At 41.6% G+C, this 15461-nt stretch overlaps 1 protein-coding gene across 2 annotated transcripts in view; it reads right to left on the bottom strand.

Annotated features, from left to right (window-relative positions):
- Positions 1–15461, bottom strand: part of LOC133538709 (stimulated by retinoic acid gene 6 protein-like) — a 43063-nt gene that overhangs the window by 1975 nt on the left and 25627 nt on the right. For both annotated transcript variants that reach the window (XM_061880424.1, XM_061880425.1), the window contains 2 exons: positions 4479–4642; positions 151–294 (listed from right to left, as the gene is read on the bottom strand). In XM_061880424.1, the coding sequence (XP_061736408.1) occupies positions 151–294; positions 4479–4642 (308 nt within the window). The remainder of the gene's footprint in view (positions 1–150; positions 295–4478; positions 4643–15461) is intronic.

The following is a 15461-nucleotide window of genomic DNA, read 5'->3' as shown; positions in this document are numbered from 1 at the left end:
ATAATTTTGTGACGACGAGTGATGACGTCACGACTAATGTCCACGAATAAAGTTGTCGGCGACAAATGTTATTGACGACAATGCCGACTAATTGTTGCAGTCCTATTCCACAGTTTGTACTGATAGAGGAAATGCAGCATATATACACACCAGACGATGCGTTGTTGAGTGTATTATATGCAGATTCTGTCCGTTTTTCCAGAGTGGTGGAGACGAGCACTTGGCAGAAACACACCAGAACTGGATTGTTATGATAGTGATCTGCAAATATCATCCCGATCCACGTACTATAACCTGCAAAGTACAGGAAATACTGTTAGATATAAGCATAAAAGTACACAAATAAATAGATATAAGTATTTTTTCGGCAAATCATCCTCTTTTCTGAACTTTCAGAAACCAATTCAGACTGAACGACCTCTTAATCAAGTTGTCAAATGTACTGTAGGCCAGTGGTTCCAAACCACCGGGCTGAGGCTCGATTGGTACCGGACTGCAGAATAATTATTTATTTATTAATGCATTTATTTTTTATTAAATTAACATAAAAAACACAAGATACACTTACAATTAGTGCACCAACCCAAAAAAACCTCCCTTTTTCATGAAAAAAAAAAAAAAAAGAAAAGAAAAAAGAATCCCCCCATCCACCTGCGGGAGAAATTATCAAGCGTTGACCGGTCCTCAGCTACAAAAAGGCTGGGGACCACTGCTGTAGGCCAAAGGTCAGATCAAGGCATGTGGGTGGCGGGGCTCGGTTGGTAGAGTGGCCGTGCTAGCGAATTGAGGGGTTCCAGGCTTGATTCCCGCTTCTGACATCTTAATCACTAGTCACACATAAGCAATGTGCTCCCAGTGCCACCCACGCTGGTTTAAATGTTGCTTAAAGGTGTAGATAATAAGTTTAATTATGTAAAGCGCTTTGAGTGTCTAGAGCGGGGGTCAGCGTGTGGCTCTTTAGCGCCACCCTAGTGGCTCCCTGGACCTCTTTCAGAGATGTGTGAGAATGGAAAAAGATGAATAAAAATAAATATATTTTGTTTTAATATATTTTCTGTAGAACAAACATGACACAAACCTTCCTAATTGTTAGAAATCCCACCGTTTATGGTATACATGCTTCACTGAAGAGAGTATTTGGCCAGCACCGTTTAGTTAATTTCAGCGATCCCTGAACTCATCATAGTTTTTAGATGTACAACTTTCTCCGATGCTGCCACAGAAAAACGTGTTTTATGCCAGTCCTTCTTTGTCCCATTTTGTCCACCAAACATTTTATGCTGTGCGTGAATGCACAAAGGTGAGCTTTGCTGATTATATTGAAATGCTGGAGTTCTTCTCAGGCATATTTGGTCAATCAATGATTGCAAGCTAACCAATGCAAACATGCTAATTAGGCAAGCTGTATGTACATATTGCATCATTATGTCTGGTTTGTGGGTATATTTGAGCTCATTTAATTTCCTTTACTTATGTCCTCTGTGTATTTAATTTATATTTTTATGTCTCATGACACATTAACTGTATGTGATATTGGCTGCATTTCTCATATTTGTTTGTGCGTCATGTTGTTCCAGACCACAGCAAACGTTACCCAGCTTGCAAAGATTGTAATAAATCCATTAGAAGAAGACAGCCTGCCGTTTCCTTAAACTTGGAAACGCACATCTATACCTTTCGCCGTTCTGAGCCAGTAATTTCCAGAAGTTATCTCATCCTGTGAGAAGCCTCAATTTTACTAATGTTCTCCAATGTTGCAAAAATGTGTAGAATAAAAATTAAAACACAACATCTGTGTCAACGAAGATTTGCGTCAGCCTTTGATAGTAGGCTAATATAGCTAATATGGACACTTACATCATGTTTTGCTTTCATTATAACACTTACAAACCCAGTTTCCATATGAGTTGGGGAAATTGTGTTAGATGTAAATATAAACGGTATACAATGATTTGCAAATCATTTTCAACCCATATTCAGTTGAATATGCGACAAAGACAACATATTTGATGTTCAAACTGATAATCTTTTTTTTTTTTTTTTTTTTTACAAATAATCTTTAACTTTAGAATTTGATGCCAGCGACATGTGACAAAAAAGTTGGGAAAGGTGGCAATAAATACTGATAAAGTTGAGGAATACTCATCAAATATTTATATAAAACATCCCACAGGTGTGCAGGCTAATTGGGAACAGGTGGGTTCCATGATTGGGAACAAAAACAGCTTCCCAAAAATGCTCAGTCTTTCACAAGAAAGGATGGGGCGAGGTACACCACTTTGTCCACAACTGCATGAGCAAATAGTCAAACAGTTTAAGAACAACGTTTGTCAAAGTGCAATTGCAAGAAATTTAGGGATTTCAACATCTACGGTCCATAATATCATCAAAAGGTTCAGAGAATCTGGAGAAATCTCTCCACTTAAGCGGCATGGCCGGAAACCAAAATTGAATGACCGTGACATTCGATCCCTCAGACGGCACTGTGTCAAAAACCGACATCAACCTCTAAAGGATATCACCACATGGGCTCAGGAACACTTCAGAATACCACTGTCACTAAATACAGTTTGTCGCTACATCTGTAAGTGCAAGTTAAAGCTCCACTATGCAAAGCGAAAGCCATTTATCAACAACATCCAGAAACGCTGTCGGCTTCTCTGGGCCCGAGATCATCTAAAATGGGCTGATGCAAAGTGGAAAAGTGTTCTGTGGTCTGACGAGTCCACATTTCAAATTGTTTTTGGAAATATTCGCCATCGTGTCATCCGGACCAAAGCGGAAGCGAACCATCCAGACTGTTATCGACGCAAAGTTCAAAAGCCAGCATCTGTGATGGTATGGGGGTGCATTAGTGCCCAAGACATGGGTAACTTACACATCTGTGAAGGCACCATTAATGTTGAAAGGTACATACAGGTTTTGGAACAACATATGCCATCTAAGCGCCGTCTTTTTCATGGACGCCCCTGCTTATTTCAGCAAGACAATGCCAAGCCTCATTGGACACCTGTTACAACACCGTGGCTTCATAAAAAAAAAGAGTGCGGGTACTTTCCTGGCCTGCCTGCAGTCCAGACCCGTCTCCCATCGAAAATGTGTGGCGCGTTATGAAGCGTAAAATACGACAGGGGAGACCCCGGACTGTTGAACGACTGAAGCTCTACATAAAACAAGAATGGGAAAGAATTCCACTTTCAAAGCCTCAACCATTAGTTTCCTCAGTTCCCAAACGTTTATTGAGTGTTGTTAAGAGAACAGGTGATGTAACACAGTGGTGAACATGCCCTTTCCTAACTACTTTGGCACGTGTTGCAGCCATGAAATTCTAAGTTAATTATTATTTGCAAGAAAACAATAAAGTTTATAAGTTTGAACATCAGATATCTTGCCTTTGTAGTGCATTCAACTGAATATGAGTTGAAAAGGATTTGCAAATCATTGTACGCCGTTTATATTTACATCTAACACAATTTCCCAACTCATAAGGAAACGAGGTTTGTAAATGTATAATCGCCTCATTATATTTTTAAACAATTTCTTATGCCAGTGATTCTCAAAATGTGGTGTGCCAAAGCAGCCTGGAAATGTGTACTGTATATGGAGTACCACTTTTGCTGATGTTAGTGCATTGTGTGTAATGTTACAGTGGCCAAACATGTTAAGTATACTCGTTGAATAAAACCTCTGCCTTGTTTTTAATGAATACTGAGACCCACTACGCTATTGTATTTTAATGTTGGTCATTATGGTGGTACTTGGAAAGCCAAGTGTTTTCCGAGGTGGTATTTGGTGAAAAAAGTTTGAGAACCACTGGCCTATGCATTTGATTATTAGATTTTTATACATACAAATTGATGGATAACTAAACTTTTAAATTATTCAGTGCAGTATTCATTCAGTATATTCCTTTTTTTCCCCCAAACAAATTGTAATATAGGACATAATAACCAGGGGTGTTCAAAAAATCCATTCACATCTGAATCACATTTATTTTTGATTCCAATTATAAATTTATTATTCATTTTCAAAAATCTAAAATGGAACCTTGAGGAACACTCCAAGTTACGTTAAAGAGGTTGAATAAATTTACAAATAGCTACATCATAGTTTTTGTTGTTCACCTGCTGATCAGTGACAATACAGACTATTATTCTATTGTATTCTAATGACAGCATCTGGCGTAAACTGTTAACAAGCTACAACAACGCCTTAGTTACATAAATCACAATGCAAAAACATGTCTAACTGCTAAAAAAGGTGAGGATAACATGTTTGAACCCCAGTTTGCTAGCAAGGTTGAATCGTCAATGCAAGGATCTGCCAATGTGTTTACAGTAGTCCAAATTACTCTATTCAACAGCAGCATGAATTTGATGCAAAAATCTTTATCTCCAAAGTTTTTAGCTGACCATGGCGGTCAGTATGGTTGTCTGCCATATGTCAAGTGGTAAAAGTGGTAATAATGGTACATTTACCTGCATCCATAGTTTCATATCCTCTCTGCATAATTGTCCGGTCAATGCGGGACACCAGCCATGTTCCCAGCACAATGCTGATGAGCAGCCTCATGATGCAGGTGCTCATCCCCAAGATCACGTTGTAGAAAAAAAAAAAGTAGTTGAAGCAGTGGAATGCTTTCCTAAGAGTGAAAGGGAGAGATTAATGGGATTTCAAATTACTTTAATTTACAGCAGATCACGGTTATTATCAGATGTCACGTAAAAAAAAAAACCCACTGAAAAAGCCCGTGTTTTGTACTCTGATACCCTAATATCCTAATTACAAAAGTGTGCATCAAGTCGTAGCAAAGTATCTTCCATCCATCCATTTTCTACCACTTGTCCCTCTACGGCAGGGATGTCAGAATTATCTATGGCCCCCGGGATGATATTTGATTAGTATAAGAACAGGCTCACAGGCCACAGCTGCCTGCTGCTGTTTTGCACGCACCAATACTCCATCAGTGTTGGCACTAGGAATTTTCAAAATGGGGTCCCTGGGACACCATCAAGTCTAAAAAAAGGGGAACCACAGTAAATTTCTGGGGTCCCACTTTTTTGTAATAGTTTTGTAATCATCCATCCATTTTCCACCGCGTATTCCCTTTTGCGGTCGCGGGGGGCGCTGGCGCCTATCTCAGCTACAATCGGGCGGATGGTGATGTACACCCTGGACAAGTCGCCAGCTCATCACAGGGCCAACACAGATAGACAGACAACATTCACACTCCCATTCACACACTAGGGCCAATTTAGTGTTGCCAATCAACCTATCCCCAGGTTAATGTCTTTGGAGGTGGGAGAAAGCCGGAGTACCCGGAGGGAACCCACGCATTCACGGGTAGAACATGCAAACTCCACACAGAAAGATCCCGAGTCTGGGATTAAACCCAGGACTGCAGGACCTTCGTATTGTGAAACAGACGCACTAACCCCTCTGCCACCGTGAAGCCGTTTTGAAAGCAAATGATAAATGTCTGCATTAGGGTTGTAAGGTATACCAGTATTAGTATAGTAACCCCGATACTAATGAATCATATTCCGTACTATACTGCCTCTGAAAAGTACCAGTCCGCCACTCCCACCCCACCGTAGACAAACCCCACTGGTGCATCTACCCCCAACATCCGCTGTAAAGATACCAAGTAAAGTAGTGTATGTAGTCAATTCTTCTACGATTACACTCAAAAAAATGATTCAAGCCCTTCTTAGATGTGACACATTTAAGTATTGTTGAATTTATTCAAAAATATCTAGTTTTAAAATACACACATATGTATTTAGTCAGTGAAACATGAAATTTCTCATAATTGATCCAATGGGATTGATTTGATGTTGATCAACGCAAAATAAATGAGTTCTGAACTCCGAGCATGCGCATATCATCTTCGTGGGCATTACTCATTAGCATAACGTCTTCTGGCGGGAGTGCACTGCATCAACAAAAACCGGGAAGAAGGTTGGAGCTCGGTCTTTGGTAAGTATTCTTTTTTTATATATATATACATAAAACTGTAGTACTGTAGACTGTACCGCTGGTGTATTCAGTGCTTTACACCACATTTGGTGAATTGTTTATGTGGGGGGAACTTTACTTTTAAAGTCCGCCTTTGCATGCTAGCTTGGTAACTTCCAGAATGGGCATTATTTTAATAGTCCACACATGAACGCGGCAGTCGGAAAACTGCAAGATGGTTGTGAGGTGAAGGAACTTTCCCTCACTATTACATAAGTCAGGAGCAGCGTGAGCATGGAAGATTATTGACGCGACAGTCGGACATAGATGCATGCAATGTCTGCCCGTGTAGTTTGACTTTGTTCAATGTGTGTGCTTCCACCGGCTCCACTGCGCTGCTTGTCAGCTCCGGCTGTCCGGAAACTGCTTGCATGTGTGTTTAAATTAATCAATCAATCAATCAATCAATGTTTACTTATATAGCTCTAAATCACTAGTGTCTCAAAGGGCTGCACAAACCACAACACAAACCACAACCACATCCTCAGTAGGCCCACATAAGGGCAAGGAAAACTCACACCCAGTGGGACGTCGGTGACAATGATGACTATGAGAACCTTGGAGAGGACGAAAACAATGGATGTCGAGCGGGTCTAACATGATACTGTGAAAGTTCAATCCATAATGGATCCAACACAGTCGCGAGAGTCCAGTCCAAAGCGGATCCAACACAGCAGCGAGAGTCCCGTTCACAGCGGAGCCAGCAGGAAACCATCTCAAGCGCAGAGATGTCCCCAGCCGATACACAGGCAAGCAGTACATGGCCACCGGATCAGACCGGACCCCCTCCACAAGGGAGAGTGGGACAAAGGAAAAAAGAAAAAAAAACGGCAGATCAACTGGTCTAAAAAGGGAGTCTATTTAAAGGCTAGAGTATACAAATGAGTTTTAAGGTGAGACTTAAATGCTTCTACTGAGGTAGCATCTCGAACTGTTACCGGGAGGGCATTCCAGAGTACTGGAGCCCGAAATGAAAACGCTCTATAGCCCGCAGACTTTTTTGGGGCTTTGGGAATCACTAATAAGCCGGAGTCCTTTGAACGCAGATTTCTTGCCGGGACATATGGTACAATACAATCGGCAAGATAGGCTGGAGCTAGACCGTGTAGTATTTTATACGTAAGTAGTAAAACCTTAAAGTCACATCTTAAGTGCACAGGAAGCCAGTGCAGGTGAGCCAGTACAGGCGTAATGTGATCAAACGTTCTTGTTCTTGTCAAAAGTCTAGCAGCCGCATTAAATATGTGTTTATAAATATTATGTAGTGTTTTATACCTCATACAGAGTATTATCTCGCGAGTGAATCTTTTTTGTTATCGCGAGAATTCATTTGTCTCGGCACACCAGCAGACCGGGTGTGCTCTCGTTGACGCGGAGGGAGACCGCTGCCGGTGGTGGAAGTGGTCTTGATGGACAGGAGCCTTGACGGACAGGAGCAGACACACACCGCACACGGATCTGGTTGAAGTTCAGAAACCAGATCCGGTTGATGTTGTGATTGCCCTGTTTTGTTGAACTCCATCATCTCCCCCGGTCTCTGCCTCTTACACCCTCTCTCCTTCAGTAAAGCTGTCGATTAAGCAGTAAATGTAGATTCTAGGTTACAGATGGTCAGTGAGTTAAGGCTGCAGCTAACCATTATCTTTCTATCGATTAATCTATAGATTATTTTTTCCCGATTAATCTATAGATTAATTATTATTCTGCAATAGTATAAGCATTTCAAAAGTAAAAGTATTGCTTATTTTGCTTTAAAATGTGCAAAAATAAAGATAAACATCCAATACAAAAAAGTGCACAAAAAAGAAATGCTGTAACAACAGTGTAAACATTTCAACAAAAGTAAAAGCATTTCTTGTTTTGCTTTAAAGTGTGCAAAAATAAAGATAAACATCCAGCACAAAAAAGTACCAATCTAAATATTCTGGAGCACTGTAAACATTAAGTATTGCTTTTAAAATGTGCAAAATAAACATCCAGTCCAACACAGTACACAATAACCAATTCCACTCATTCCAGTGACTGACTAACAGTGTCAGGACTTTGACTTGGATTTGTTTTGCTTCTTCGACACAGAGGGAATTTGGGACGAGCCAGACGTGAATTAAGGTACATGTTTAATTTGTTTAAACACTATAACACATAAAAAACAAGAAAACAAAGGCGGATCAAAACAGGGCTATGAAACAACAGACTAGAACTGAGGCTATAACTATAAACATGAAACCAAAACACTTGCTCCATGGCATGAATAATAATGGGCTATAAACAAAAACAGCACGATGGCATGGCTATGAACAACTAAAACAAAACACTTACTGTGACCAAAAACAAGGGGCATGAATAGCAAGGTGCGTGGCAGGTGATTGAGGGCATGAAGGATGTGCAGCATAGGTAGGTAGGTAGGTAGGCGAATAAAGTTCCCAGGCCGAGGAACAGAAAACAAATGACTTAAATAGTGACTATGATGATGATTAGAAACAGGTGTGAGGCTGAGGACAGGGGCGTGACTTGGAGACCAGGTGGAAACTAATGAGTATCTATGGAAACAAACAAAACCAGGTAGTGCAAAACGGGGAAACAAGAGTCCAAAAACAAAACATAAACATGATCAAACATAAACCTGATTAACAGGCATGACAAACAGTTGTAATGAAGAAAGGTCAGCATGTCTACATCCTCTGGGGTGAGGCTGGTTCTTTTCTTGTTTACAATATTCCCAGCAGCTGAAAATAGGCGCTCAGAAGGCGTCGATGTGGCTGGAACTGAGAGGTAAGACCGAGCCAGCATTGCCAGATTTGGAAACCTTGCCTGATGTTCTTTCCACCATTTAATGGGTTTTCATCCTTGGAAATGGGGGATTCTCCACAATAAGACACTAACTCGTTTCTGACCATTTCAGCATCATTACTGTCATTGTTGTCTTCCTCATTGTTGCTGAGTTCATCTGAATCTGAGCCAAGAAGTGTGTCCAGTAACTACACACATGATATTGTTCACTTGGTTTAATAACACAACAATGATAGTATGATTCAAGTGAAAGTTAATTGTTCCTTTGTACATAGTATATGTAACTGTTAATGTTGTAAAAGGTATTTTGGGGCGGTATAGCTCGGTTGGTAGAGTGGCCGTGTCAGCAACTTGAGGGTCGCAGGTTCGATTCCCGCTTCCGTCATCCTAGTCACTGCCGTTGTGTCCTTGAGCAAGACACTTTACTCACCTGCTCCCAGTGCTTCCCACACTGGTTTAAATGTCCATCCATCCATCCATCATCTTCCGCTTATCCGAGGTCGGGTCGCGGGGGCAGCAGCCTAAGCAGGGATAGCCCAGACTTCCCCATCTCCAGCCACTTCGTCTAGCTCTTCCCGGGGGATCCCGAGGCGTTCCCAGGCCAGCCGGGAGACATAGTCTTCCCAACGTGTCCTGGGTCTTCCCCATGGCCTCCTACCAGCTGGACGTGCCCTAAACACATCCCTAGGGAGGCGTTCGGGTGGCATCCTGACCAGATGCCCGAACCACCTCATCTGGCTCCTCTCGATGTGGAGGAGCAGCGGCTTTACTTTGAGTTCCTCCCGGATGGCAGAGCTTCTCACCCTATCTCTAAGGGAGAGCCCCGCCACCCGGCGGAGGAAACTCATTTCGACCGCTTGTACCCGTGATCTTATCCTTTCGGTCATGACCCAAAGCTCATGACCATAGGTGAGGATGGGAACGTAGATCGACCGGTAAATTGAGAGCTTTGCCTTCCGGCTCAGCTCCTTCTCCACCACAACGGATCGATACAACGTCCGCATTACTGAAGACGCCGCACCGATCCGCCTGTCGATCTCACGATCCACTCTTCCCTCACTCGTGAACAAGACTCCTAGGTACTTGAACTCCTCCACTTGGGGCAGGGTCTCCTCCCCAACCCGGAGATGGCACTCCACCCTTTTCCGGGCGAGAACCATGGACTCGGACTTGGAGGTGCTGATTCTCATTCCGGTCGCTTCACACTCGGCTGCGAACCGATCCAGTGAGAGCTGAAGATCCCGGCCAGATGAAGCCATCAGGACTACATCATCTGCAAAAAGCAGAGACCTAATCCCGTGGCCACCAAACCGGATCCCCTCAACGCCTTGGCTGCGCCTAGAAATTCTGTCCATAAAAGTTATGAACAGAATCGGTGACAAAGGACAGCCTTGCCGGAGTCCAACCCTCACTGGAAACGTGTCCGACTTACTGCCAGCAATGAGGACCAAGCTCTGACACTGATCGTACAGGGAGCGGACTGCCACAATAAGACAGTCCGGTACCCCATACTCTCTGAGCACTCCCCACAGGACTTCCCGAGGGACACGGTCGAATGCCTTCTCCGAGTCCACAAAGCACATGTAGACTGGTTGGGCAAACTCCCATGCACCCTCAAAAACCCTGCCGAGAGTTTAAATGTAACATAAATATTGGGTTTCACTATGTAAAGCGCTTTGAGTCACTAGAGAAAAGCGCTATATAAATATAATTCACTTCACTATTTGCACAACTAATTACCGCTAGCGTTAAAGAGGAGCACGTCTTTGTAAACACTGAACACGCACGCCAAACGCGCCTCTCAGAGCAAAACGGTGCTTTAGTTTATGAATTTACAACGCAGATACAAATGACACATTCATGTTTTTGTGTAATGATGACAACGTACACTCACGCGGACGATTGACTTGTTGATGGTGATGGCAAGAACGCTGTCGGGTGTTTTCTTTTCAAATGTTCCTTCATAGCCGTTGTGCTGCTATGATAGGCCATCTCCGCTCGACACAGTGTGCATACAACAACATTATCAGGCCGTTTATTGAAATACTCCCACACTTTTGACATCGTCTGCTTTGCGCTCCGCCATGACGGTAGTGTGACGTAAATATACGACGCGTCGACGCACAAAAAACGGCGTCTGCGTATTTACGTCATCGATGACGTCGACGCGTCGTTTAAGCCTTACAGTGAGTATATACAGGAAGGTTAATATTGTTCCTGTGTCTTTTCATATTTTAATAAAATGGCCGAATTTGAAATAATTTCATGTCTTTAACTTAATTATCAAAACGTGTTTGTTTGTCAAATAATTGGTAGTCTATTCTAAATGTTCAAATGTTATCTTGTTTTTATTGGTCAGAGCTTTTATTCAATTTTAACTTGTCTGCATTTCTGGGTATTCTGGTACTTGCACTCACAACTCAATATGTTATCATCTTTTGCAGATTGATCATTTTTTTCAAGCTTGGTGTGGCAGCCTCCTACTGTTAAGCGTTTACAAGCTCCTTGTGATTGTAAGTAATAGGTGATGTGTTTAATGCTGGTACAAGCTGATCTCTATCATTGTCATCCTTTTGATGTGATACATGCTAATTCTCTTTATTCTCTATTTCAGGATTATAAATGTGGCAGGGTAAAGAATGCAGTTTGGAACTAGCTAGCAGGTATGTGTTGTTGCAGCATTTTAGGCAGACTCATGGGCATTTAAAGGCCTACTGAAACCCACTACTACCGACCACGCAGTCTGATAGTTTATATATCAATGATGAAATATTAACATTGCAACACATGCCAATACGGCCTTTTTAGTTTAATAAATTGCAATTTTAAATTTCCCGCAAAGTTTCCTGTTGAAAACGTCGCGGAATGATGACGCTTATGATGACGCGTATTATTGGTTGGAGCAAACATTTCAGCCCAGCACCACTTACGGCTAAAAGTCGTCTGTTTTCATCGCATAATTACACAGTATTTTGGACTTCTGTGTTGCTGAGTCTTTTGCAATTTGTTCAATAAATAATGGAGACTATAAAGAATAATGCTGTCGGTGGAAAGCGGTGGATTGCAGCTGCCTTTAGAAACCGAAACACACCCGTTGTTTCTTTGTTTGCTGTGAAGCTTTAACACAGAGCGGTCAAGCGAACATGTTTCTCTACGTCAACCAGCAATTTTTTGGATGGGAAAATTGTGATATTAAGTCGGCTCTTACCGGAGACTTCAGTGGATTGTGCGACCTCCTCCTGCAGCTCAAAAAGGCAGCTGTGATCTTGGCTCCTCGGCTTCTCTCAGAGACACTGGCATTCACCGCAGCCAAAAAACTTTCAGGTATGCCTTTATAATCTCACTAAAACACTATTAACACAATAAGCAGATAAGGGATTTTCCAGTAAATGTGTCTAATTACATCTAAAATGCTCCCACTGCCGCCACCTGGAGCTGTCGCCTTTTTTTTTTTTTTTAGTGCTTCACTCTAACTTTCCTCATCCACGAATCTTTCATCCTCGCTCAAATCAATGGGGAAATTGTCGCTTTCTCGGTCCGCATAGCTCTCGCTGCTGGAGGCTATGATTATAAACAATGTTCAGATGTGAGGAGCTCCACAACCCGTGACGTCACGCGCACATCGTCTGCTACTTAAGGTAAAGGCAAGGTTTTTTTATTAGCGACCAAAAGTTGCGAACTTTATCCTCAATGTTCTCTACTAAATCCTTTAGCAAAAATATGGCAATATCGCGAAATGATCAAGTATGACACATAGAATGGACCTGCTATCCCGGTTTGAATAAGAAAAGTCTCATTTCAGTAGGCCTTTAAGGGGCAGTTATCACTATCCATGTCCATATACAGATTGCCCATGGAGTAAGTTACTAAATCATACATACAAAGTTCATGGTAAACCGCAAACTCCCAAAACAGCAGAAGTAGCTACATTCAAGTGTCATGTGTGCACATGCAAAGACCTAACAACATAAATGTATTATTTTCAACACATAAATCAACATCTGAGGCGTAATGAAACGGTTACATGTATGTTTTTAGGTTGCTCATTTAAAACAAATGTGTACGCTACATTTAACACACACAAAAATATGAAACACAACCAACATTCGTCGATACATTTTAAAGCTAATGTTGTCAGCACAAGAGGTCAGGTGCAGGAGTCAGACAAATCTGAAGCTGGGCCAATAGAGTCTGTAGATACAGGTCATGAATTTGAAACACGTACATGTAGTTGTGATGATGCAACATAATTGAACCTGCAAATATCCATTGAACAGGGAATTGCTTGCATTTTATTGAAGTTAGAAAAAAAATTGTTCATATTCTAAAGTCAGTTATTGATAACGTTCTTTCTGAATTTCACTACATGTTAAAGGCCTACTGAAACCCACTACTACCGACCACGCACTTTGATGGTTTATATTTCAATGATGAAATCTTAACATTACAACACATGCCAATACAGCCGGTTTAGTTTACTAAATTACAATTTCAAATTTCCCCCGGACTTTCTTGTTAAAAACGTCGCGGAATGATGACGCGTTTTTGTGACGTTATTGGTTGGAGGGGACACATTAGCCCAGCACCATTTATGGCTAAAAGTCGTCTCTTTTCATCACGCAATTACACAGTATTTTGGACATCTGTGTTGCTGAATGTTTTGCAATTTGTTCAATTAATAATGGAGAAGTCAAAGTAGAAAGATGGAGATGGGAAGCTTTTAGCCTTTAGCCACACAAACACACGGTCTTTCCTTGTTTAAAATTCCCGGAGGTGAAACTTTACTATGGATCAGAGCGGTCAAGCGAACACAGTTTTGGGTGAGAAAATTGTGGAAATAAGTCGCCTCTTACCGGAGATCAGTGGAGCCAGCATCCTCCTGCAGCTGCCGTGACTTCTCTCAGAGACTCTGGCGTCAAAACACCCGTGGACACACCCCTCCGACTTTAAGGTACTATTTAACTCACTAAAACACTAGCAACACAATAGGCAGATAAGGGATTTCCCAGAATTATCCTAGTAAATGTGTAAACTGCCCTCGCCTTTTTTTTTCTTTTTAGGCCTTCACTCTAAATTTCCTCATCCACCAATCTTTCATCCTCGCTCAAATTATTGGGGAAATTGTCGCTCTCTCGGTCCGAATAGCTCTAGCTGCTGCTGGCTATGATTGTAAACAATGTTCAGATGTGAGGAGCCCTACAACCAGTGACGTCACGCACGCATCGTCTGCTACTTCCGGTACAGGCAAGGCTTTTTTATTAGCGACCTAAAGTTGCGAACTTTATCCTCGATGTTCTCTACTAAATCCTTTCAGCAAAAATATGGCAAATATCGTGAAATGATCAAGTATGACACATAGAATGGACCTGCTATCCCCGTTTAAATAAGAACATCTCATTTCAGCAGCCTTTAAGTACAGTATCTAGGCCTGTCAAAAAAGCTTTAGTTTCCGATGTATTTCAGCATCATAAACTACAAGTTCAAGAGTCACTAACTGATGAGCTGTCCACTGTCCTATGCAAATGTAATCAATTAGGCGTAGCTATGGCAAAGGACGGCCCCCTTTCTACTGCATTTAAACGTAAACAGTACTATACATCTCACTTTTCTGTTTTAGAGCCAGTTGAGTACGTATTAGATGCCCAGTGGAATAAGACCAAGGCAAAGCTGCAGCCAACATCTAGAAAGCCAGAAGAGCTGAAGTTTACAAATACCACTGCACTCAAAAGGCGAAACCACAGAAAGCTTGGAAAGTGAGAGAATGGCTTTGTTGTCAGAAATAAAAAAGTGTGTCAATGAAGTGCTGATAAAACGGAAAAAACCTTCTCCCACAGACGACGAGAGGTCGTTGAACTATTACCCATGATAGAAAAACTCAAAAACCGGTGACCTGCCCTGTTCCAGCAGAGTGAAGTCATTTAACTTGTTTTTTTATGTATTGATATTTAACTGTAAGAAAACTTTAAATATACATATATATACATATATATATGTATATTTATATATATTCATATTCATACTTACTTTATGGTTGCGTGCCCTACTCAGTAATGTGTCTAAGATGCTACGCTCTAGTCTTCAGAAGCTGTATTGGTTTATCTAATTTTCTTTACACAATCTCATTAACTTGCCAACCCTCCCTGTTCCACTGTTGCACCAATATTTAGCTAAATTCTGTTTTGACTTTTCACCCCTGCTTTAGTGTGACAACATTGACATCAGGAGGGAGTGCATCCTGAGAAGCCTTGTGTCTATCTCAAAGAAGATCCAGACACTTTGTTCAATGAATATCTGGTAAGTTAATAGTTTTTGTTACTCAGCAGCATGAAATAGTGTTACCCATTCTTATTTACATATATTGTGGTTTTTTGAGCTCAACACACTACAACTTTTTGAATAACTGGCATTTTGTAAACAATGGGGCTCATTGAATTTAAACTTTTTGTTTGAAATCACTGGTAGGTGCAAGAAAAGACAGAGTCAGAGTCTACTAAGCTGGTAGTGGCGAACGGGCAGAGGCTCTGTGGAGTAAAACAGCTATTTCTGTCCCACAGGTCCATCTCTATCGGGGTGTGGTTGCCTAAAGGATCGTGTTGCAGCCATTGCATTATGTTCATGGCTGCTTGCTGAAGTTATTTACGGGCCAATTTCAA

This window comes from Nerophis ophidion, linkage group LG20 (genome assembly GCF_033978795.1).
Source record: "Nerophis ophidion isolate RoL-2023_Sa linkage group LG20, RoL_Noph_v1.0, whole genome shotgun sequence".
NCBI lineage: Eukaryota > Metazoa > Chordata > Actinopteri > Syngnathiformes > Syngnathidae > Nerophis > Nerophis ophidion.
The sequence above is the reverse complement of the archived record's forward strand: the minus strand, read 5'-3'. Positions and strand labels throughout refer to the sequence as shown.